Source organism: Coregonus lavaretus (assembly GCF_964263955.1).
Source record: "Coregonus lavaretus genome assembly, chromosome: 3".
NCBI classification, from domain to species: domain Eukaryota; kingdom Metazoa; phylum Chordata; class Actinopteri; order Salmoniformes; family Salmonidae; genus Coregonus; species Coregonus lavaretus.
In genome coordinates this window covers 30,767,253-30,793,601 of record NC_139990.1, presented here as the reverse complement: position 1 = coordinate 30,793,601, position 26,349 = coordinate 30,767,253, and the positions used below count along the sequence as shown (strand labels likewise).

Below are 26,349 nucleotides of genomic sequence, written 5' to 3'. Positions count from 1 at the left end.
GCCTACCATTCACCTCACTGAAGCTGGGAGGCTAGTGCTTGACGAACTGTCAGCACCTTCAGATAGCCATTCACAGGTAGTCAATCACATTATTAGACAGTCATAGCTGATTAGTAATAGTACACATTACCATGTCCTCTATCTCCACAATTGTGTGTCTTATTAATCACAGAGCAATCTCTATAATTAGGGGATGTCTTTGTTTTTCAGCCAAATAGGGAAGACTCTGGTTTTCCCTATGAGAAGTTGCAGCTGGTTGGGAACTGGGGTTCGTTTCATTTCCATTACTGGAATATCCATTATGGACGAGTGCAGGTACTTCAGACATATTCTTAACATTTATGAACACACCTGTGTATTTGAACTCCCAATTGTCTCTGGGTTTTCTTTTGTATGTCTGTCCCTAATTGAAACATAGGGGAAACTTGTCGTACGAACATCATGTGGGCTCTATATCACTGCCAGGGATTATACTCAGAACTGAAATCGCCTGCCAAATGTTATAGACATCTACAGCTAACATATAGAGAGAGGTCTGGAGACTGAAGGAGTTTTTTCTTTATAGCAAAATGAAGAGGACATGCATCACCTGTGCATTGTGAGGGGAGTGGAGAAGCAGCTGTGGTGGAGCAGAGTCATCCAGGAAAAAATCCTGGACCCATGGGTGAGAGATTCTCAACTGGTCTTTCGTCTCAAATGCACCTGATTTGTGTCAAATGACGCACATGCTATAGGTCTACTTATATTTCCTGGATGAAATGTAATGTTTCTCTGTCTCTTTTAAAGGGTCTCGTCCAGGTGGTCCTCACCAACAAGAAGCTGACTGGTATTAAGGTACAGTCAGGCAATTTTTCACAGAAAAAATGTAAAGTGGCAAATGTCCATTTACCTATTTGAATAAATACATGTTGACAGAAAATGAAATTACACGTTCTAATCTCTTGCCTCATTTTTAGTTCCTTGGTAGAAGGATCCATGGTCTCATGTCCTGCCTTGTCAAGAGGAGGTCTGAGTTCACCTATTATGAGGATGCCCAGGTACACCCCGTTGTTTCTCTGTGTTATGATTTATTTCAGTGTTTGGTTGAGGGGTTTTCAATATGGTGGTTTTCAGTGTTGGGCTGACAGTGTCACATGTTGTGTGTTAAACAGCAGGTGGATATCTCCACCACAGTGGAGGGGTACCAGGAGAGGGGGGATGAGATGATGGCATATCAGTTCTCCACCTCTGACATCATCACCACCCCTCATGAGCCGTCCTCTGGCTCCTCTCACCAGTTCCCCCAGAATTCTCCGCCTCCCCCTTTCCCTTCCGATTCCCCTCCCAGTCCCCCTCCACCTTACCACTCCACCCAGGACCAGGACCAGACCCCTGACAGCACTCCTCAGGTAAAACTCTTTCTACAGTCAATAATTCTTATTTCATTTGTACTTGTGTGTACAGGTGTGTGTCATTGTTTTGGTATCGATAGGTTTGTGTTGTCTGTCAAGGGTCAAGTTGTTAGGTCAAGATGAAAGTATTGTTATGATGTCACTGAATGTTTTGTCTGCTTCAGTTGATGTTGCAGGTGAAATGCAGTTTAGTAGAGTTTAAGTTAATGTGATGTCTGTTTTAGGAGTTTGAGGAGGAGTTTGTGGAGGAGCAAAATAATGCTGCAGATGTGCCCCAGTTGCGGTGAGTTCGCTTTCATGTGTTCATCTATAGTAAAAACCTTTGCTTTGAAATAATCTGCCCAATATTGTAGTTATACAGATGTAGGATCTTAATTTGAGACAGTTTGCTACAGCAGGAAAATAATCCTGCAGCAACAGGATACATTTTTCGTTAGGGCAAATCGAGTCTAAAATTTCAAAGTGGAAATTACAAACTTGAAAATTACAAATACGCTACAAGTTTGCATTTCCTGCCGTGCAGGAAAATTCTCAGCAACAAAAGAGTGATCAAATTAAGATCCTACATTGGTATGGTCTTTCTGAATCCTGCAGTTATAATATAGGCTAACATAAAATGATTTCTTAATTTCATGGCACTGATGTTTTAGCTTCTTAGGTTGAACATTTGTTATTGAACATTTCTATTTACAGGCGTTACTTTGAAAACCAAGGGACAACCAACTTCTCTCTGAGGCTGGCCGGTATCAGACGTGCTATGGAGGTGAGAAAATGTGAATTTAGCACCTTTTGTATTTCACTTCATGAACATTTCTGGACTATTTGTAAATGTACTGTCTTGTTCTCACAGGCTCTGACATCCTCAGACAGTACCTCCCTCAATTACCTCACCCATGCTGGGAGGATGGTGTTGAGTGGACTATCCGAGCTCAACCAGCAGGTAACCAATTACATAATTGTGCAACGTTCATCAGACCAGATATATAGTTCCCACTGGGCACAGATGTCATTTCAACGTCTCGTTTTGATTTACATTTGGTTGAGTTGTCAACTAATGTGAATTCAATGTGAAATCCCCCCAAAAAAAAGTTTCAACGTCATACTAGCCAAACAATCGGAGGCCCTTTGAATTACAGACCTGAATCTTTGAGTTTATGATCTAAGTTTTAAGGAATTTTATGATTGTTTTGTTTTGAGGATGTGAGGCAGTTTCAGCAGGCCTACGACCTACTGGTGAACTTCATTAATGAGCCAGCAAACAGGGAGCGACTAGAGCAGGAGATGGCTCTCGTAGGAGTAGGTCTACATGCAAGCTTGAGCGTTAGCTGCAGGCACCGTCTTCTCATCTAACATCTACTCAATGAGACTTTCTAAAGTGCTTGTCAATGAAGATTATGTAATTATCCTATTTGTTTGACTTCAGATCGACCGCATCAACTTCGCAGATGTTTTTTATGAATTCGTTCTACTAAGCCTTCTAGAAGGAAAGACATCTCTTCCTATATCTGTAAGTGGCCCTAAGAATGGAACATCCTGTTGTTTATCTATGCTATACACACTGTTGTCATATCAGATCTGTAGACACTCACTCATGTCCCCTGTTCCTTCTCCAGAAGCCTGGTAGCTTCCTTTATCTGCTCCTGGAAGTCATAATGAGGATTCACCCTCCTGGAGGAGCCTGGACAGAGGCTGCTGGGAAGTTCTACCTCCTCGTTAAGGTACATTTTGTCTCTCTCTCTCTCTCTCTCTCTCTCTCTCTCTCTCTCTCTCTCTCTCTCTCTCTCTCTCTCTCTCTACCTCCTCCTCTCTCGTTCTCTCTCTCTCTCTCTACATCTCTCTCTCTACCTCTCTCTCTCTTGCTCTCTCTCTCTCTCTCTCTCTCTCTCTCTCTCTCTCTCTCTCTCTCTCTCTCTCTCTCTCTCTCTCTCTCTCTCTCTCTCTCTCTCTCTCTCTCTCTCTCTCTCTCTCTCTCTCTCTCCTCTCTCTCTCTCTCTCTCTCTCTCTCTCTCTCTCTCTCTCTCTCTCTCTCTCTCTCTCTCTCTCTCTCTCTCTCTCTCTCTCTCTCTCTCTCTCTCTCTCTCTCTCTCTCTCTCTCTCTCTCTCTCTCTCTCCTCTCTCTCTCTCTCTCTCCTCTTCCTCTCTCTCTCTCTCTCTCTCTCTCTCTCTAATAGTTGATGATGTGTCTGTTGTCAACAGGGCCAGATGAAGGCATGGCTACAATCCATCTTCACCCTCAATGAGTCAATCTATGAAAGCCCAGAGAGGCTCTCGGGGGAGGTGATGGGGAATCTACAAATACAGGTTGAGTTCCTGCTGTCCAGCCTGGATTAAGGTTCCCAAACTGAGCTGAGGGCCCCATCACAAATAAAGTGTTTTGCATTTAAACATTATCTGTCAATCGTAAACAAATGTTACATCATGTGTAGGGGAGAGTGGGGTAAGTTGAGCCATTTTTTACATTCAGCATTACTCTGTCAAGGGAAATATAGTATTCTTTCAAAAATATACAGTATCTGTCACGACTTCCTCCGAGGCTGCCCCTCTCCTTGTTCGGGCAGGCTTCGGCGTTTGTCGTCACCGGCCTTCTAGCCACTGCCGCTCCTCATCTCATCATTCCATTTGTTTTGTCTTGTTTATTACACACACCTGGTTCATATCCCCTCATTAGTACCTGTATAAGTGTTCCCTCTGCCCCCTTGTCTTTGTGTGTGATTGTTTATTGTGGAGGAGAGAGAAGCTCGGTGGAGCTCCATGTATTTTGTATCGCCGGGAATATTCCCTGTGTGCCTTGTATTTTCCAGTGCCCCTGTTTTGCGCACAGGAGTGTTTTTACTAGGGGTGTAACGATCCATCTACTACATCGATGTATCGATTTATATTCCTATGATCCAACTACATCGATCTGTGCTCGGCGAGTTGGCCTTTTGGACAACATATATCGATCTAACATCGTTTTAAAATGTAATAAATCGATTGTATCGATACTAGGAAATAACCCATTGGATTTAAGCACGTCAGACTTTATATGGATGATTTTTCTTAGCACTTTTAATGATAAAGGCTTTAAACATTACTCGATTCAGTCTGCCTATCCGTGACGTCATCGCGCCAGCAGCAGCGCAAAGGCGCCAAGACAACAAAGCATAGCATGGCGGATGACAGAGGAGAAGCCGACGAGCGAGAAATTATCAAGCCACCATTGCGGTCCTTACAAGAAACAGGAATCTACGAAACTTCACCTGCACTGTCCAGTATCCAGGTATTTATTTCAGTCACACTGGTTGAATTTTTGGCTAAAAGGTTACTGAATCGATTTCAAGTCACTGAATCGTTTCGGATCGTATCGTTCTAAATGAACCAATATCGTCCTTGAATCGTATCGACAACCACGAATCGTGATACAAATCGAATCGTTGTTAAAACGAATCGTTACACCCCTAATAGATAATAAACAGCAAGTAGCAGTGGGGGGGGGGGGGGGGTTGGGGGGTCAATGTAAATAGTCCGGGTGGCCATTTGATTAATTGTTCAGCTGTCTTATGGCTTGGGGGTAGAAGCTGTTAAGGAGCCTTTTGGACCTAGACTTGGCGCTTGCCGTGCGGTAGCAGAGAGAACAGCCTATGACTTGGGTGACTGGAGTCTTCAACAATGTTTTTGGCCTTCCTCTGACAACGCCTAGTATATAGGTCCTGGATGGCAGGAAGCTTGGCCCCAGTGATGTACTGGGCCGTACACACTACCCTCTGTAGCGCCTTCCGGTCGGATGCCGAGCAGTTGCCATACCAGTTGCCATACCAGGCGGTGATGCAACCGGTCAGGATGCTCTCAATGGTGCAGCTGTAGAACTTTCTGAGGATCTGGGGACCCATGCCAAATCTTTTCAGTCTCCTGAGGGGGAAAAGGTGTTGTCGTGCCCTCTTCACGACTGTCTTGGTGTGTTTGGACCATGATAGTTTGTTGGTGATGTGGACACCAAGGAACTTGAAACTCTCAACCCACTCCACCCGTCGATGTGAATGGGGGCGTGTTCGGCCCTCCTTTCAGACAAAGGCCAGTGTGCTATTAGCATAACAAGTAAGGCATACGATAAATTGAAACTCAGAATGCACCACTACATTAACTATTCCACAGGTACAGTATATTGTCTACCTGGATATATTCTTAAAGGGATAGTTCACTCAAAAACGAACTATACTAAAATATGTTTTTGAGTGAACAATCCCTTTAATAAGACAAATGTTGACAGACGGACAAACATTTTCTTTTTTAAACAATACATTTATTGTAATTAATTTCCATATGAAAGTAACTTAAACTTTTGCATTCGGATAAACATTGAAAGAGATGCACATTGTGAAACATTTTTTTAAAGCAGTGTGTTTGAAAAGTGTGTAAATAAAGAGACAGATATGAAAGAATACTAGTCCCTTTGTCCAGTGGTGTAAAATACTTAAGTAAAATACTTTAATATACTACTTAAGTAGTTATTTTGGGTATCTGTACTTTACCTTACTATTTATATTTTTGACAACTTTTACTTCACTACATTCCTAAAGAGAATAATGCACCTTTTACTCCATACATTTTCCCTGACACCCAAAAGTACTCGTTACATTTTGAATGCTTAGCAGGACAGGAAAATGGTCCAATTCACAAACATAAAGAGAACATCCATGGTCATCCCTACTGCCTCTGATCAACTCACTAAACATACATGCTTCGTTTGTATATTACGTCTGAGTGTTGGAGTGCGCCCCTTGCAATCCGTAAATAAATAAAAAACAAGAAGATGGTGGTGTCTGGTTTGCTTAATATGAGGAATTTGTAACGATTTATACTTTTGATACGTAAGTATATTTTAGCAATTACATTTACTTTTGATATTTAAGTATATTTAAAACCAAACACTTTTAGGCCTTTACTCAAGTAGTATTTTACTGGGGGACTTTAACTTTTACTTGAGTCATTTTATATTAAGGTATCTTTACTTTTACTCAAGTATGACAATTGGGTACTTTTTCCACCACTGACAACTTTCCAGCATATCCCTTCTGAGTTAATAAGTAGGATTGCGCCTTAGTGCTTCTGATCTGATTGATAGTAATTAAAGGTAGACTGAGCGAAATGACATTGCCATGAGCAGCACCACAGATGTTGTGATGAGTGAGATGCAAGACCTTTCTCGCAAACAGTCAAACACAGTATCTGTGAATGTGCATGGGTTCGCTGGAGTTTAGCCTCGCATGTCAACGATCTTACTTGTTGCAGAAATTTACCCATTATGCTGTTTACTTTGTGAATCTACAGTGCCTTCAGAAAGTATTCACACCCCTTGATTCTAGCCACATTTTGTTATGTTACAAAGTGGGATTAAAATGGATTTAATTGGCATTTTTTTCTCTATGATCTACACAAAATACTCTGTAATGTCAAAGTGGAAGAACAATTTAAACATTTGTAAACAATTAATAAAAAGTAAAACACTAATATACACTACATGACCAAAAGTATGTGGACACCTGCTCGTCGAACATCTCATTCCAAAATCATGGGCAGTATTATGGAGTTGGTCCCACCTTTTCTGCTATAACAGCCTCCACTCTTCTGGGAAGGCTTTCCACTAGTTGTTGGAACATTGCTGCGGGGACTTGCTTCCATTAAGCCACAAGAGCATTAGTGAGGTCCGGCACTGACGTTGGACGATTAGGCCTGGCTCGCAGTCGGCGTTCCAATTCATCCCAAAGGTGTACGATGGGGTTGAGTTCAGGGCTCTGTTCAGGACAGTCAAGTTCCTCCACACCGATGTCGACAAACCATTTCTGTATGGACCTCGCTTTGTGCATGGGGGAATTGTCATGCTGAAACAGGAAAGGGCCTTCCCCAAACTGTTGCCACAAGTTGGAAGAACATAATCGTCTAGAATGTCATTGTATGCTGTAGCGTTAAGATTTCCCTTCACTGGAACTAAGGTGCCAAGCCCGAACCATGAAAAAACGTTATTCCTCCTCCACCAAACTTTATAGTTGGCCGGCCCTATGCATTCGGGCAGGTAACGTTCTCCTGGCATCCGCTAAACCCAGATTCATCCGTTGGACTGCCAGATGGTGAAGCGCGATTCATCACTCCAGAGAACGCGTTTCCACTGCTCCAGAGTCCAATGGTGGCGAGTTTTACACCACTCCAGCCGACGCTTGGCATTGCGCATGGTGATTTTAGGCTTGTGGGAGGCTGCTCGGCCATGGAAACCCATTTCATGAAGCTCCAGACGAACAGTTCTTGTGCTGACATTGCTTCCAGAGGTAGTTTGGATCTTGGTTGTGAGTGTTGCAACTGAGGACAGACAATTTTTACACGTTACGTGGTTGAGCACTCAGCGGTCCCGTTCTGTGAGCTTGTGTGGCCTTGCGCCTAGACGTTTCCACTTCACAATAACAGCAATTACAGTTGACCGGAGCAGCTCTAGCAGGGCAGAAATTTTATGAACTGACTTGTTGGAAAGGTGGCAGCCTATGACGGTGCCACGTTGGAAGTCACTGAGCTCTTCAGTAAGGCCATTCTACTGCCAATGTTTGTCTATGCAGATTGCATGGCTGTGTGCTCGATTTAAAACTCCAGTCAGCAACGGGTGTGGCTGAAATAACCAAAACCATTTGTATATACAATGCATTCGGAATGTATTCAGACCCCTTGACTCTTTCCATTTTGTTATGTTACAGCCTTATGCTAAAATGGATTACATTGTTTTTTCCCCCCACATCAATCTACACACAATACCCCGTAATGACAAAGCAAAAACATGTATTTATTTTTCATGGCAAATGTATTAAAAATAAAGAACCAAAATACCACATTTACATACAGTGAGGGAAAAAAGTATTTGATCCCCTGCTGATTTTTGCCCACTGACAAAGACATGATCAGTCTATAATTTTAATGGTAGGTTTATTTGAACAGTGAGAGACAGAATAACAACAAAAAAATCCAGAAATACGCATGTCAAAAATGTTATACATTGATTTGCATTTTAATGAGGGAAATAAGTATTTGACCCCTCTGCAAAACATGACTTAGTACTTGGTGGCAAAACCCTTGTTGGCAATCACAGAGGTCAGATGTTTCTTGTAGTTGGCCACCAGGTTTGCACACATCTCAGGAGGGATTTTGTCCCACTCCTCTTTGCAGATCTTCTCCAAGTCATTAAGGTTACGAGGCTGACGTTTGGCAACTCGAACCTTCAGCTCCCTCCACAGATGTTCTATGGGATTAAGGTCTGGAGACTGGCTAGGCCACTCCAGGACCTTAATGTGCTTCTTCTTGAGCCACTCCTTTGTTACCTTGGCCGTGTGTTTTGGGTCATTGTCATGCTGGAATACCCATCAACGACCCATTTTCAATGCCCTGGCTGAGGGAAGGAGGTTCTCACCCAAGATTTGACGGTACATGGCCCCGTCCATCGTCCCTTTGATGCGGTGAAGTTGTCCTGTCCCCTTAGCAGAAAACACCCCAAAAGCATAATGTTTCCACCTCCATGTTTGATGGTGGGGATGGTGTTCTTGGGGTCATAGGCAGCATTCCTCCTCCTCCAAACACGGCGAGTTGAGTTGATGCCAAAGAGCTCCATTTTGGTCTCATCTGACCACAACACTTTCACCCAGTTCTCCTCTGAATCATTCAGATGTTCATTGGCAAACTTCAGACGGGCCTGTATATGTGTTTTCTTGAGCAGGGGGACCTTGCGGGCGCTGCAGGATTTCAGTCCTTCACGGCGTAGTGTGTTACGAATTGTTTTCTTGGTGACTATGGTCCCAGCTGCCTTGAGATCATTGACAAGATCCTCCCGTGTAGTTCTGGGCTGATTCCTCACCATTCTCATGATCATTGCAACTCCACGAGGTGAGATCTTGCATGGAGCCCCAGGCCGAGGGAGATTGACAGGTCTTTTGTGTTTCTTCCATTTGCGAATAATCGCACCAACTGTTGTCACCTTCTTACCAAGCTGCTTGGCGATGGTCTTGTAGCCCATTCCAGCCTTGTGTAGGTCTACAATCTTGTCCCTGACATCCTTGGAGAGCTCTTTGGTCTTGGCCATGGTGGAGAGTTTGGAATCTGATTGATTGATTGCTTCTGTGGACAGGTGTCTTTTATACAGGTAACAAACTGAGATTAGGAGCACTCCCTTTAAGAGTGTGCTCCTAATCTCAGCTCATTACCTGTATAAAAGACACCTGGGAGCCAGAAATCTTTCTGATTGAGAGGGGGTCAAATACTTATTTCCCTCATTAAAATGCAAATCAATTTATAACATTTATGACATGCGTTTTTCTGGATTTATTTACTCTGTCAGAGTAACCATCGGGTTCTTGGTCACCTCCCTGACCAAGGCCCTTCTCCCCCGATTTCTCAGTTTGGCAGGGCGGGCCAGCTCTAGGAAGAGTCTTGGTGGTTACAAAATTCTTCCATTTAAGAATGATGGAGGCCACTGTGTTCTTGGGGACCTTCAATGCTGCAGAAATGTTTGGGTACTCTTCCCCAGATCTGTGCCTCAACACAATCCTGTCTCGGAGCTCTACAGACAATTCCTTCAACCTCATGGCTTGGTTTTTGCTCTGACATACACTGTCAACTGTGGGACCTTATATAGACAGGTGTGTGCCTTTCCAAATCATGTCCAATCAATTGAATTTACCACAGGTGAACTCCAATCAAGTTGTAGAAACATCTCAAGGATGATCAATGGAAACAGGATGCACCTGTGCTCAATTGAGTCTCATAGCAAAGGGTCTGAATACTTATGTAAATAAGGTACAAAAAAATCTAAAAACCTGTTTTCACTTTGTCATTATGGGGTATTGTGTGTAGATTGATGAGGAACATTTTAGAATAAGGCTGTAGCGTAACAAAATGTGGAAAACGTAAAAGGGTCTGAATACTTTCCAAATGCACGGTATAGTTTATCTTGAGTAGATAAGTATTCAACCCAGAGTCGATACATGTTAGAAACACTTTTGGCGATTACAGCTGTGAGTTTTTCTGGGTAAATCTCTAAGAGCTTTCCACACCTGGATTGTGCAACATTTGCCCATTATTCTTTAAATTCTTCAAGCTCTGTCAAATTGGTTGTTGGTCATCACTAGACAACCATTTTCAGGTCTTGCCATAGATTTTCAAGCCGATTTAAGTCCAAACTTGAACTCGGCCACTCGGGAACATTCATGGTCTTCTTGGTAAGCAACTCCAGTGTAGATTTGGCTTTGTGTTTTAGGTTATTGTCCTGCTGAAAATTAATTCATCTCCCAGTGTCTGGTGGAAAGCAGACTGAACCAGGTTTCCCTCTAGGATTTTGCCTGTGCTTTGCTCCATTACGTAAATGTTTTATCCTGGAAAAAATAAACCTGTCCAAGCATGCCCATAACATGATGCAGCCACCACTACGCTTGAAAATATGGAGAGTGGTACTCAGTAATGTGTTGTATTGGATTTGCCCCAAACATAACACTTTGTATTCATTACAAACAGTTAATATCTTTGCCACATCAGTTGTATTACTTGTGCCTTGTTGCAAACAGGATGCATGTATTGGAATATTTTTATTCTGTACAGGCTTCCTTCTTTTCACTTAGGTTAGTATTGTGGAGTAACTACAATGTTGTTGATCCATCCTCAATTTTCTCCTATCACAGCCAATAAACTCTGTAACTGTTTTAAAGTCACCATTGGCTTCATGGTGAAATCCCTGAGCGGTTTCCTTCCTCTCCGGCAACTGAGTTAGGAAGGACGGCTGCACTGTATCTTTGTAGTGACTGGTTGTATTGATACACCATCCAAAGTGTAATTATTATCTTCACCATGCTCAAAGGGATATTCAATGTCTGCTTTTTTATTTTTATCCATCTACCAATTGGTGCCCTTCTTTGCGAGGCATTGGAAAACCTCCCTGGTCTTTGTGGTTGAAATTCACTCGTCAACTGAGGGGCCTTAAAGATAATTGTATGTGTGGTGTACAGAGAAGAGGTAGTCATTCAAATATCATGTTAGACACTTAGTACATGCAACTTATTATTTGACTTAAGCAGACTTTTACTCCTGAACGTATTTAGGCTTGCCTGAACAGAAAGGGGTTGAATACTTATTGACTCAAGACATTTCAGCTTTTATTTTTAATTCATTTGTAAACATTTTCAAAAAACATAATTCCACTTTAATTTTATGGGGTATCGTGTGAAGGCCAGTGACAAAAAAAATCTCAATTTAAAATTCAGGCTGTAACACAACAAAATGTGGAAAAAGACAAGAGGTGTGAATACTTTCTGAAGGCACTGTACATCATGTAGCTGAGTCTACGATTAATGTAATGAAAGGGGGTAACATGAGCCTTGAACCAGCCTATTTCTAAGGAACTTCATACCCCATTACTTCTGATGTCTCTCCTCAAAGTGACTCTGGCACAGACAGACATTAATCAGATTCAGGAACTTCCCACTCCAGTACACAGATCTACAAATAATTAATACATGCCTGTGAGGCGTATTGATATTGTACATGATCAGCTGATAATTAGTTGAACTTGATATTTGGTTAAAAGGTAAACTGGAATGAGCTGCAAAAGGAAGCACCTTTTAAAGATAACATAAAGAATGTCTTGTTGGAGAGCATTTAGTCTGATATGATAGTCAACTTTAGTCAGAGTATTTTATAGTTATATGTGAGTCACTACAGAGCTTATAAGGTTCCATCAGTTCAAGCAGGAGATGGCAGTATTGAGATTTAGGTAGTTTAAAATAAAATAGGTGCACCAAATCAGAAAGAGACAGTAGTAGATTTGATTGAAGCATCTTAAACTTTAAAGTCACCTATACATAAAATTATTAACTGCTTAGAAAAAGGTGACTCACAATAGACGTCACTAAAGCAGCATGACACTAATTAAAAGTTGATTTTATTCTTCATAATACATCATAAAAATCAATAAATGTGGTCCATACAGATTTCAAATGGCATCAATGCCATGCAAATGCACTCTGCATTCTCAATTTAAAGAGAACATTTTTTGTTTGATGAATACATAACCATTGTGCTCATACAGCATGGATTTGACAGTCTGTATAATGCATTTTCATAAAAAAGGCAAAGCTTGAAATGTAGCCTACAGGTTTTGTGCTCTTGTATGAAGCAGTAACTCCCCATTGCTGACCTATACTTATCTATAACTGGGCTAATAACTCGTTAACATCCAAAGAATATCACACGAGCGGCAATGATCTGAAAAGCGCATTCACTCGCGGGTGATTGAAAGACCGCTCGAGGGCTACCCGCACCCAGAATAATTCTACTCCGATGCGCTCTGGCTCTACCTACAAAAAATCACAGACTCAATCTTGCAAAGTTAGATTTGTTTTGGTATGTTGCATTGAAAAGGGGCTGATATAATTAAGCAATAAGGCCCAAGGGGGTGTGGTATATGGCCAATATACCACGGCTAAGGGCTGGATATATTGGCCATATATCACAACCCCCCGAGGTGCCTTATTGCTATTATTAACTGCTTACCAACGTAATTAGAGCAGTAAAAATAAATGTTTTGTCATACCCGTGGTATACGGTCTAATATACCATGGCTGTCAGCCAATCAGCATTCAGGGCTCGAAGCAACCAGTTTATAATGTTGATTAGATCACAGAAAAAACGTTGATCTATATAGTGCAAACTAATGGGGCGAACTCAGTGAAGTTCAATCTCTCCAGTCTCTGCGCGGCCTGCCATTTCTTCTGTGCGGCAGTCCTGGAGGAGGTGCGCGGCCGCGCACAGCTTAGAGGGAGCAGCTTAAAGAATCTGCAGAATGCAGCAAAAGATTTGGCTGGTCTAAAAAGCAAATGTAATGCCTTGTGGGTCGGTAGTACTTCAACAGTGTGGCACTGGCACCAAGGCTATAGCTTACACCATTTAGGCTAAGGTACTGCAACATTGGAAGACAAAATATGCCTATTGGAACTGATTGTTTTTGGCCACTGAAAAGCCAATCTGAATTCAGCTCATGCGTTTGCTTTGTTTATGCCTAGTCCTCAAACAGGACATGACCAAATACAGGAAATACTGTACTTTGGGTTTAAGAGCGTCTCCATTTCTATCCCAAAGGTAAAGCCCAGTTTATAGCCACGTCAGATACAGGCTCTGGCCAGGTTACATCAGCAGGTGCTTTCTTTAATGGTAAACGTGAGAAAAGCAGAGACTCATTTTACAGTTGATGGTTTTGCAGAGCTTGGCTGTGATTGTGAACAGAATGGAAAATAACTTATATTTCATACAGATATCAAAATCAGCACCAGGCAAAGAAAGAAACCAAAATAGGTGACAAGTATTAAAAACAGGCAGATAAAGATTTTTTTCACAAAGAAGAAGACCCTGAAATTTAAAAATGATCAAAAACAGAAAAGGAGAAGAAGTGTCAGAAGAGTTTATACTCAGTGAAGTCAGGCGGTGGGAACACTATCGCCTGTACGTATCATCAGTCCGCACCCTGAAAGACAGGCTGGTAGCATGGGTGCTGGAGCTTGGCTTCCTCTCTCAGACAACGTACTGGTAATAGTCTGCCTTCCCGTGGTCAGGTGTTGCAAAGGGACTTAGCCAGGCTATAGAAAACGGATGGCCAAATATCACCCTCATGTTCATCCACTTTGTCCTTTTAGCCCATCTTCTCTCCTCCTTTTTCAACTGCTCTATGCCCTGTAGATAAGATCAAACAGGAAAAACATCAGCAGGAGACATAATGATGTGTCTCAAAATAATCCTGGATACTTATCTTGGGGACAGTTCCATCAAGAACCTGAATAAAGCTATGGGCAATCCGAATCTAATAACTAAGCAGCATGGTTGGGGTCAATACCATTTCAATTCAGGAAGTAAACTGAAATTCCAGTTGACTTCCTAAATTTAAAATGGAATCGACCCCAAACCTGCAAAAGCAGCGATGGTTAAGAAGGAAGAGAGGAGCATTGGAGTGAGGGAGTGAATGCGAACAAAGGGATGCTAGTGGCGTGTTCAGTTCACTTACCGTCTCATCAGTACATATGGAATGGACCTGGGTCCCAAACATCACTGAGGTGAAAAGGAGGAAGAGGAGTCCCTCAAAGCAGAGAAGGATGAGGAAGATGACGGTCGCAGGAGGAGAGAATGTACTGCACTCTGGGGAGGGCCGAGTGAGGGAGGAGAGGAGAAGGGAGGGAAGGGAGAGAGAGGTTTCAACTGGAGGGCACTGATGGTCTAGACTCTAGAAGCTGAGGACAGGTGTGCTGGATTCCCTCTTAGGGGGCAGGAAATGAGAAACAAAAGCTTCTATCCTGTATGTGTCATTGACCAATTAAATCATGCTTTAACAAAGAGAGAGTCAATCAAAGGATGTGAAAGGAGAACAATTAGGGTCCTGGAAAGGAAGACAACATGACACTTATGAGGTAGTGGAAATAAATAATTACAAATGGAAACCACAACACCAAATCCATTCAAATGTGTTTCTCTGTTGCAGACTAACCACGCAAAGTTAAAAACAGTATGGTGAATTTGACATAGCATGCTAACACATAGCCGAACAGCATGGTACTCACTCGTCCAGTCTGACTCTAAGCAGAAGATAAAATGGAAGGCCACCATGACCAGGGCATGGAGGGATATCAGAGCAATGTACATCTGAAGGGAGACAAATATTACATCTCATCAGGTAACACAGTAGTAACATTACATTAGTTAACCATGCAGTCCTCTTATTTTGAAAATGTATTATTTATTATTTTATCAAGATTTTGTACATAATGGAATAATGTGATGTATTGGTGAATGTGGGCGAGAGTTTGCAGGTTTGTAGGAGGATATGGATATTTCAATTAGTCAGCATTAACTGTAAGGTATGATTACTGAGACAAGTAGCAACATCTCATGTGAGTGAGTCAATAATGGCTTGTAGAGAATGTATTTTTGAGTAATAGCTGAGTAGCTCGAGGCTAAAACACTCACTGTGAAAAGCACAAAGAATTTCTGGTTCTTCTCTCCTACGCAGTTGTTTACCCATGGGCAATGGTGGTCCATCTTCTTGATACAGCGTTTACACACACTGCGAGGGGCATACGCACACACACACATACGAGGACATTACATGAAAGCAGGGTACAGCCACATACAAAAGAGGCCTGGAAATATGAGCCAAACCGTGACCTACACAAGCTGCTCCTTCTGGACGCATGAAGACCAGCCACAATGCATAGTTAATTATCAATGAATTCAAACACGCACAACAACACAGCAGAGTGAGTGGAGAGAGACTCCACTCCTTCTAGCCACCTTTAGCTGCATGGTGCACACTGGCTGCGCCCCAAATGGCACTCTACATTTACGTCATTTAGCAGACGCTATTATCCAGAGCGACTTATACATTTTGACCAGAGTCAAAACAGGTGCACTATATAGGGAATAGGGTTACATTTGGGACAAACACCATGTTGACATTGATGGAGGTGAGAGATGGGAATAACCTGCTGAGCTGGACTGTACTCTCCATCACACAGGGGAGTCACGGCGGAGATATATTATCTGAGGGAGAGGGTAGCAGACTGACAACTCAACTAGGCCCCGACCATGGGCGGTGTGTTCAATAGGGCGATATGGGCGACGCACTGCCAAACGGGAAAAGGAAGGGATTTTTTTTCTAATCAATTATATCATGGCAACAGTAGTTCAGTGTTCACGTCTGATCTGCCAGCCACTAAATGTCCAATCAGGCTAAAGTCGTGCTTCAAATGTCCCCGCCCGTTTTGGGGCGATTTCAGTCAGGTTGAAAATCGCCCAGAAGTCTCTCATAGCCTCTAATGTAAAATATTGTTTTTTCAAATTTCTGAGCTTTCAATACATTCTCTATGGGTGTCTGAGGGCTTGCACTTACGCGCTTTCGTCATACGTAACGTAACGTAACCATGAACGGCAGACAGCAACGCTTGGACAGCGACTGGTGTAACCGACATGCACCATCTTTCAGAAAAGATTAAGAAAAATGAGCTGTCAAAGACCCACATTGATAGCTGTTTGAGATTGTCTGCTTTGGTGAGAGTGAATATTGCCACTCAACTGGATGAGGGATACAGGCTAGCTGTCCGCCGCCACAACGATGAGGTTAGCAACAGCAGAGTCGTGAACACTGTCTACGAGAATCGAGACGACCTCATAGAATGTTTTGAAGCCATCCGGACGGGTTCATTGGGTTCATTTGACCAGCCCACCGTACCAGAAGCTACAGAATAAGGACATCGATGCTGTCTTTATCAAACGTGCCCTCGACAGCTTCGCAAGCAGTGTGCAGGCCATAAGGTAAGATAAAGATTAAACAATATCATTCGATCTTTCTCAAAGCAGAGCTTTATTTGAAAATGTATGCATGAAAGGAGACTGCATTTGTGTTTGAAATTACATTATTGTCATTATATATGGCCAGTGGTGTAATCTATCTTATTTTATATACTATGTGTACTGTACAGTGGTGCTCATAAGTGTATGAACACATTCTAAAGCTGACTAAAAAGAGGAATAAAAAAATAAAAAAATCATCTTTTGGAAATTGATCTTAATGACTTAATTAAAAAAGTTGGAAAATCCAACCTTTAAGGACACCAATTTTCTTTTCTTTTTTATTCCTCTTTTTAGTCAACTTTAGCATGGGATCATAAGCTTATGAGCACCACTGTATACTGTGCTGAACATCCAGGCTATGTGAGACACAAAGGCTAACTTAAACACTAAAGACTTTATGCATCCCTGCCCATTTTAAGTGGAACTGAAGTATTTGTACTATACATGGATACATTGCATATACCTGTGCATCACATAGACAACAATACTGTACAAAGCCAACAAACACATTGGTCTGTTTGCCTTCAGGGACTCCTCTCAACAGCAGCTGCAAGAAGCAACAGGAGCCAAAAGACCCAGAACAGCTTTGAGAGAAGAGGAGAAGCAGAGGCTGTCTGAAGAGGTCTGCAACACCATCCTGGATCACACCAAAGAAAGGTTCTCTTTCTCTGGCCACCTTGTGAGTGCTACCTTACTGCAAGCAGACATGTTTGAAAGGTACTGCCATTCAAAAAAATAAAAAATCTGTTCATGTTCATTTTTACAAATCTATACAATTGGCCAGAATATGGTTGTTCATATTTACAAATCTATACAATTGGCCAGAATATGGTTGTTCATTTTTACAAAGCCATACATATTGTTTATGCAGTGTTGAGGAATGTGAAAGAACACCCTTGATTATTTTTACTGTGATAACTTATTTTGCTTTTGTAAGCCAACACTTTTGAGATCAGTCAATAAATGCTTCTGGTATTGACTTATATGCTGCCCCTGTCTTCATGTTGTTGCTGGACATATCTTTTTAAAAATGTGTGTAGGTCACCTAAATCATCAGAAAAATTGCCCCTCCTGAGAATTTTTTCAGGAGCCGCCACTGGCCCCGACACATCATCATCATCAATCATCTGCCATATGGAGCTGCAATATGCTTTAATAGAGGTGCTCTGATACCATGGTATTCTCTGAAGGTGTAAGAAGTGTGATAGTATAAATATCATGACACCATACTGTATGTCACATCAATTCACATTATTTTGTGTTGCTATCAACTTTTTCCTAATTCCTACTTCAACTAGTCCCCTTTGTTTAAGCCATGTTCGTCCCCTTGAAACTAGGTTAAGCACTTCAAAGTCCGGGGAACTCCTTAGCCATCTAGTAAGTACCAGTGGGTATTAGTAATGCAGCAGGGCTGAGGCTAAACAACATTGGCAGGAGAGAACATTGGAAAATAAGTGGAATGGGATAGCCATTCCAGGGCTTTCTAGACTAGACTGAAGCAGTCCTGTACTGTACCTGCAGTGGTGAGCTCTGTCAGGCTTTATACTGCAGCACTTGGGACATTTGTAGACCACCTGACCGGGCTTGAGCTGCAGGCTCTCGATAAACTCCTTGGTCGCGTTCCCTTTAGGCACCGCACCCTGGGAGAGAGGCATGGGTTAGGACAGGGGCATTCATTCATATCTGACACCTATCTGAAAACAATACACACAGTTTTGAAGGAGTTCTCTACAAGCAGGTTTTCTAGTGAAGACAACTTATTTCAAGACTGAAAGCACTGCATTTGACAGTTTAGCCCGAGAGTCCACTCACGGGGTGCGTCCCAATAATATCTCCTTTCTCCTGAAGAGTGCACTCGTTCACTACTGCCCACAAACCTAAAAGCATTGGATTGGTGGAGGCATGGGCTAGTGGGAATATCCACCATCTTTTTTATTCCAGTCATTTCCTTTCAAATCAGTGAAGGGAAGTGAACAAGTGCACTCTTCAGGAGAAAGGAGATATTATTGGGACGCAGCCAGTGAGTCAGTGAGTGGACTCTCGGGGGGGGGGGGGGGGGGGGATAGTAGGAGAGATAATTGGAACAAAGCAACAGAATCACTGACACAGACAGACAGAGCCAGCCAGCCAGACTAACCGGGTCTGTGCACATGGCCCGGGCGTGCGAAGCCAGGGCGAGGAAGGCAAGGGTACTGAACAGTGCCCCGTTGATTAGACTATAGAGCAGGTTCTTGGCGGGCAGCAGCATGACGAAGAGCACCACGAACTCAGCGTAGAACACCAGGAACCAGGTGATGACGCCACACACGATGCCACAGCAGTCGCGGATGAACCAAATGGCGTCGGAGCGGGGGCAGGTCGGGGGAGGGGCGCAGTGCTCGGGCTGCAGGTAACCGGCTTGCCTCTCGATGTCCCTGCAACGGTGCGCCGGGCTCTTCTTCATTCTAGAATGGATGCAGCTCTCGCCGCATGCTGCTGGGAGATAAGGGGTTTGGATGGTTAGGTATAGGCTACAGATGTAGGTGTGTCAATGAAGTGATGTGCCAATGTTGCAATGCATTGTGTTGTTGGAATGCGCTGTTGTTCTAGTGTAAATATATAGAGGGGGAAGTGAGAAACTACAGGTGTATACAGAAGTGATAAGGAAGTGAAGTGTCAATGTTTCATTGTCTATACAGACAGTATTGTTGGAATGTGGTCTCTTTTCTGTTATTTGTTGGAACGTGGCGTTGTAGACTGAAAACAAATGTTTGACCGAAAAGGCTAGAGACCTGTGTGTTGTATAATCTAAACGTATCTGAACTGTGGCGACGTAGCAACATTGACAAAGGGAGTGAGAGAGGAGACGGCAGGTGAGAGTTTATGAAGTTAGTCTGTTTAAGTATTCTAAAGCAAGTCAATTCAATTACTCTGGTCAAAATGTCTCTGCGGTCAGTTTTGGCCCACGTTTAGTAGAACCAGAATGTTAGGGTACTAAAAATGGCCATGTAGCCTACATGTCCAAAAATATGAAGAAAAAACATTGCAAGTTCACAAAAGCTGAGTATTCCTAAAATAAACACACTGCCTTTTCAAATGTATTTATCAAATCAAATGTATTTTACAAAGCCCTTTTTACAAAAGCAGTTGTTACAAAGTGCTTATACAGATACCCAACATAAAACCCCAAAAAGCAAGCAATGCAGATGTAGAAGCACAGTGGCTAGGAAAAAAGCCTGGCCTATAAGAGGTCAGAATTACATCCATCGATGTGGCCAATTCAATGGGCATCTCCGTGTAATCTCACTTTTATGATTAGCCATACTAGTTTGGAGCTTTAGTCTGTCGGCTTTGAGGGGAACCCTGGTCCAACTGACATTCCTGCCAAAACAGTTTTTATGTCATGTTTGTAAAAGCACACTATTCAAGCATCCCTAACAGCAGCACTGATATAGGCTAGTGAGTAAGTAGCCTCAGTGACAATCAACCTGAGATAAACACATTACTACACACATAAATGCACTAGACTACATAGTGCCTCCCCATCCTCTGGTTGTCTCCCACATACACTACAGTATTGTAGCCTGGTTAGTGCCTAGCGACAGACTGTGGACAGTGTGCCTACACACAACAGGCTTAGAGCCCTCCTGCTGTGTTAGTGGGTGTGATGTCCAGTCTGGTCATGGCTATCACTTTCCCCACTCAGCCCAGACATTACCATCTGCTGTTGATAGCCTGGCCTGGATGTGTTAGCATAGCAGTAAGGGCATCTAGCTAATTCACTGGGTCAGTGTGTCACTCTCTCTCACAGACACACACACACACACACACACACACACACACAACTACAACACTCCTATCCTGCAAATTGGGCGTAACTAATAGCCAGAAAGCAAGGATCCCTCTATGGATTCGATAAGCACAGGTGTGGAATTTTTGTGTTAGCCTAGTTAATCATAAAATCATGATGCATATAATTTGTTTTGTCAAACAGCCAACAATTGAAAGGCCTTTGCTGTTATCCATTAAATGAATTATTCAGTTTGAGTCATTTCTGGTAAAACTCGCTTTAGACAAAGGAAGTGGAATGCTAATATCTTGTAGGGGTCGTTCCATGTCATTTCAGCAAGCCATGACTCCCACCATCTCAGATTGTTCTGAAATCATTTATGTAGTTAGAAACAGATAAGATTAGCATTCCTACAACATTATTTTGCTGAAATATAATTTGATCTGAGAAATTACGCAGATTGATTGCCCCCAAATTGGCCATTTTAACTTATAGAATTCATATAATATTCAATAAATATAGTACCTAACATCCGATTTAGACCAATCTTTTTTCTAACAATGAGTAAGACATGAGGAATCCAAAGAAATAGTCAAAAGCCACCCCCCACATCCCACCCCAACGAGTATACAGTATCAGTTCTCCATGTCTGACAAGTAGTATGGGCTGTGGCTTTAAGTATTGTTTTCTTCATCCTATTTAATGTATTCTCAGTGAATTTGCTGTTAGATTACTTTTTTCTTAAAAATAAAATCACCTGGAACAGCACCATCTAGTGGTCAGAACCAGGTAATATCAGGACGTAGGATGGGACATTATTTAACCTTTATTTAACCAGGTAAGCCAGTTGAGAACAAGTTCTCATTTACAACTGCGACCTGGCCAAGATAAAGCAAAGCAGTGCGATAAAAACAACAACACAGAGTTACATATGGGGTAAACAAAACATAAAGTCAAAAATACAACAGAAAATATATATACAGTGTGTTCAAATGTAGTAAGTTATGGAGGTAAGGTAATAAATAGGCCATATTGCAAAATAGTAACAATTTCGTATAATACTGGAATGATAGATGTGCAAAAGATGATGTGCAAATAGAGATACTGGGGTGCAAATTAGCAAAATAAATAACAATATGGGGATGAGGTAGTTGGGTGGGCTAATTTCAGAAAGGCTGTGTACAGGTGCAGTGATCGGTAAGCTGCTCTGACAACTGACGCTTAAAGTTAGTGATGGAGATAAGAGTCTCCAGCTTCAGAGATTTTTGCAGTTCGTTCCAGTCATTGGCAGCAGAGAACTGGAAGGAATGGCAGCCAAAGGAGGTGTTGGCTTTGGGGATGACCAGTGAGATATACCTGCTGGAGCGCAGACTACGGGTGGGTGTTGCTATGGTGACCAGTGAGCTAAGATAAGACAGGGATTTGCCTAGCAGTGATTTATAGATGACCTGGAGCCAGTGGGTTTGGCGACGAATATGTAGTGAGGGCCAGCCAACAAGAGCGTACAGGTCACAATGGTGGGTAGTATATGGGGCTTTGGTGACAAAACGGATGGCCCTGTGATAGACTACATCCAATTTGCTGAGTAGGGTGTTGGAGGCTATTTTGTAAATGACATCGCCGAAGTCAAGGATCGGTAGGATAGTCAGTTTTACGAGAGCATGTTTGGCAGCATGAGTGAAGGAGACTTTGTTGCGAAATAGGAAGCCGATTCTAGATCTAACTTTTGATTGGAGATGCTTAATATGAGTCTGGAAGGAGAGTTTACAGTCTAACCAGACACCTAGGTATTTGTAGTTGTCCACATACTCTAGGTCAGACCCGCCAAGAGTAGTGATTCTAGTCGGGTGGGCGGGTGCAAGCAGCGTTCGGTTGAAGAGCATGCATTTAGTTTTACTAGTGTTTAAGAGCAGTTGGAGGCTACGGAAGGAGTGTTGTATGGCATTGAAGCTCATTTGGAGGTTTGTTAACAGTTTCCAATGAAGGGCCAGATGTATACAAAATGGTGTCGTCCGCATAGAGGTGGATCCAAGCGTCACCAGCAACAAGAGCGACATCATTGATATACACAGAGAATAGAGTCGGCCCGAGAATTGAACCCTGTGGCACTCCCATAGAGACGGCCAGAGTTCCAGACAACAGGCCCTCCGATTTGACACATTGAACTCTATCTGAGAAGTAGTTGGTGAACCAGGCGAGGCAGTCATTAGAGAAACCAAGGCTATTTAGTCTGCCAATAAGAATGCGGTGGTTGACAGAGTCGAAAGCCTTGGCCAGGTCGATGAAGACGGCTGCGCAGTACTGTCTTTTATCGATCGCGTTTATGACTAATTACTCTGAACAGGGGGATATGACTATTTCCTAAATATATTTCCTAAATGTTGGTGCATTACGGTAATGATAAGCAGGTTTCAGAGATGAGAATGCATGTGTCGGTAATGAGTGTTTCATAGTTTGCCATTGAAAAACTGTACTGAGCTTTATTTGAGATTTAGTAACTCAACACATTATCAAACTGTGTCACTTGTTAATCCCAAACGATTTGCATAAAACAAAACAAAATCTGATCTTAATGCAATTGACTAAAATACCCCTTATTTTAGCATAGGTATAAGTACTGTAATTATGTGCATGTATTTTCAAAAATGAAAAGTGGATTTAAGCATTAAAAAATGACTATTTTATTTAGAAAAAGTAATTTCTCCAAAGTCTTTAAAATGTATTTAAAATGAGACACTATGCCATAAACTAGGCATCTTAGTATTCAGAATGATAGTTGATTGTTGCAGATACATAATGGTTTTCTAACTCAATTTGCTACTGCCATGGTTAAAACTGGTTTCTGAGAATCACCCGGTGGGTGTCGAAATCCTCTTTCTTGTGCTTTTTTAGGTGGAACTACCCATAAGTGACTCAATGTTGAGAGATGACTTGGAGTGTCACTCCCATAGAGTGAACAAAGCTAACAGTATATCTTGTACTACAACATAGAAACCCAATAAGTCAGGAACTTCACAGAAACATTGTTCTATAACATCTATTACTGCTGCATAAATCCAGTGACACAATCTGTTACCAAGGATGATGCTACATAATGAATTCACTATAACTTCTATTGCATTTGTAAACATAAGCCAAAGCACTGTCAAGAAAAACACTTCGAAGCAAGCATCGATTAGCTATTATCTGCTAAATGAATGCTCTTTTGTGGTTGACTAGAAGGGGCAGTGTATAAACTAGCCCTTCACTGAATTACATGCTGCTGTTATCCTGAATGAACTGATTGACATTAGTATCGTCTTTGTCTTATAGCAGAAACTCCTTTTACAAAACTGCCATTCTATTCTGCCGTTCAAGACAGCAATAGTTGACAAGAGTCACACATTTAGCCTAAGTTTCAGAATTCAACAGACTCCACCATTAATAAACATAACGAAATATCATGTCTAACAGATATGACGGTAATGACTTCAATGGACCAATGAACCATTACAGAAGACTGGAGTGTGAGCACTATACTGTATGAGTGCTATACCGCTGAATGAGGCATCCTTTTAACAAATTATTTATAGGGATGCAGGACGCCCTGCTGCTTGGATGCCTCCAACAGTAATTAATACAACTGAGGAATGATGGCAGACACCAAGGAAGAGAGCACAGGAGGATGGGAGTGGAGGATAAGAGTGGAGGAGAGATTTGTCTCAATAGGATGAAATAGCAGTTAACAGGCTGATGTGACTTCCGTTTATAACCTCTACTGGCAGTCCCTGACTGTGACATAAACATACTCATGGTCTTGTCTACTAGTCTAGATTTAATGTGGTAAGCTTTTGCTCAGTTGATCACAATGATCAGTCTTGTCCTTAGTCAGTTTAATTTGTTAAATGTTGTATTTTGACTAAGCATAAAGGATTCAGTATGGAATTCCCACAGCAGAAAAGTACCATAGCTCACTAGAACCACTAAAGATTATCAGTAGCTACTTTTCAGCAGCTGAAAAGATACTGTTACACTAGCCAAAGGGCCGGCAGATGGCGATATTGATCTGGTATTGATAGTACTCTAACCTTATGTATATATTTTGAAATTTCCTAACAAACACCTTCCACTGATTGTAATAGTAAGATGACTAAAGTTGAATAAAACCGGTCTTTTGATAAGTTGACCTGCTTCTATGTTAAGTCACAATCACTGTTATTGAGTTAGAATAATAGCCCAGTAACATGGTTCATTAGCTAATTAAAAAAATCTAGATTCTGCTGTCAGAGAATATAATGCGAGCAAGCTTGGTAGCTCCAATGATTAGCATGATTTCATAGATTTGATGGCTTTACGTACTTGGTTAGTTAGCTAGGCAACGGTAGAAACAACCACGATGATTTCAACTCACCTCTTTCCTGGTTGAGGGAATAGTTTTCAGAGAAGAGTAACGTTACTCGGTTTGATTGTCTGTCACGCAAACGTTAGCTATTGACAACAGTAAATCGTAGCTGGTTGTACATAATTAGCTAGCTTACGTTAACTAGCTAGTTATCCTTGCTAGCGTGGAGGTAGTTAGCAGTACCCCTTGTTGTGTCTCACTATTCACGCTTGAATTACCGAGTCCATCGTTAAACTACAAAACCACTTGGTTTCGATGTTTCCTGTGTCTCATATGGAAATGTACATACGTGCAGACCTATTAGTTAGGTGGGTGGATGCCAATTTCCCTCATTACTTAATATAGAAAGCACTCTGGCAAGCAAGAAACTAACTGAGGAAAAACCAGGAAGTGCCCTGCCTTCCATGCGCAAGACGTCTGTTCGCTCCAAAGGTTATCTGGCGTTCCAAGCACCTGACGTTGCCCCCCGTAGTTATTAGTATATTTGTTGCCTCTGCAAGCAGATCTAGGAACAGATTCGCCCTACCCAATCCCCAACCCAACCCAACAGAACTGCATCTAAAAACCGATTTAGGATATCAGTGTAGCTAATGGCCCAAAGGCCGGCAGATGGTGGTATTGAGTCATTTCAGTTTACCGTCCAAAGCGAATGCATGCAGCTGGCTATATAGTGTAAACACTTATATCCTTCATGGACCGGTTCTTACATAAAACAGAGAAAACGGAACGTAACGGGGAGGGACCTACCTGAATTTGTCCAATTGAAACTCTCGTTTGCGTTTTCCGTTTGGAGTAAACATTTTGCAACAGAATCAGCATAATGATTACACCCCAGGACTACTTTTCATAGGCATTTGCGGCTCTAGCATGGTCATGGAAAGTGGTGTTTCATAAAGAAAGTACACATATTTCCCCTGTTTTTTCCCCCGACATTAAATCGAGTTGAGGAAATCGATGCCTTTGCAGCCTGAATGGAGAATGTTTTATCTATGAACCGGTCCACGGGGGATACAAGTGTTGCCTGCTGCATGGGTTCCCTTTGGACGGTAAGATGAAACGACTCAATATCGCTATCTGCCGGCCTTTGCGCTATGTATCTAACTCAATTTAAACCCCCACTGCACTATAACGTAGTCTTTTGCCAAATATCATCTTTCGCCTACTTTTGAGTAATAACTATAGCTATTTTGTTCATGAAAATATGTCAAAATTAAAACATAGCATTGATCGAAGAAATATCGATCTTAAAATTGTCTGATTTTGAATGCGTAATAAGCTAAATCATTGACATGTTATCTCAAAGGCTATAAAGTACAAATTCAAACAGTCCAAAAATACATACTATATTCCGTGCATTAGAATCGAATGGTAGAACTGTGTTGATTTGTACACTGATCCAGCAATAATCTGGATAGTTTCTG

The 26,349-nt window shown here is 42.0% G+C and overlaps 1 protein-coding gene across 3 annotated transcripts; it reads right to left on the bottom strand.

Moving 5' to 3' along the window:
- Positions 1-11,522: 11,522 nt before the first annotated feature.
- On the bottom strand, positions 11,523-26,339 carry LOC311120620 (palmitoyltransferase ZDHHC3-like). Of its 3 annotated transcripts, none has more exons than XM_084157872.1 (7): positions 26,271-26,339; positions 18,916-19,250; positions 18,294-18,418; positions 15,396-15,492; positions 14,990-15,071; positions 14,440-14,570; positions 11,523-14,111 (listed from the first exon to the last, which is right to left on the bottom strand). In XM_084157872.1, exons 2-7 carry the CDS (start codon positions 19,219-19,221, stop codon positions 13,953-13,955), a joined length of 900 nt encoding a protein of 299 aa, XP_084013998.1. In that variant the 5' UTR covers positions 19,222-19,250; positions 26,271-26,339; the 3' UTR covers positions 11,523-13,952. The 3 variants fall into 3 exon arrangements, with proteins under 3 accessions (XP_084013998.1, XP_084013996.1, XP_084013997.1); XM_084157870.1 differs by lacking the exon at positions 26,271-26,339 and adding an exon at positions 24,938-25,347; XM_084157871.1 differs by lacking the exon at positions 26,271-26,339 and adding an exon at positions 24,938-24,990 and having other exon boundaries at positions 18,916-19,253.
- Positions 26,340-26,349: the final 10 nt, after the last annotated feature.

What these genes read in the sequence shown, in the direction of transcription:
- LOC311120620 (XM_084157872.1), bottom strand. Translation starts at nt 19,221, where the DNA reads ATGAAGAAGAGCCCGGCGCACCGTTGCAGGGACATCGAGAGGCAAGCC. An exon ending in GACAGAGCTCACCACTGCAG is followed by an intron (nt 15,493 to 18,293) that starts GTACAGTACAGG and finishes TGCCCCTCGCAG; the next exon opens with TGTGTGTAAACGCTGTATCA. An exon ending in CCATATGTACTGATGAGACG is followed by an intron (nt 14,112 to 14,439) that starts GTAAGTGAACTG and finishes TCTTATCTACAG; the next exon opens with GGCATAGAGCAGTTGAAAAA.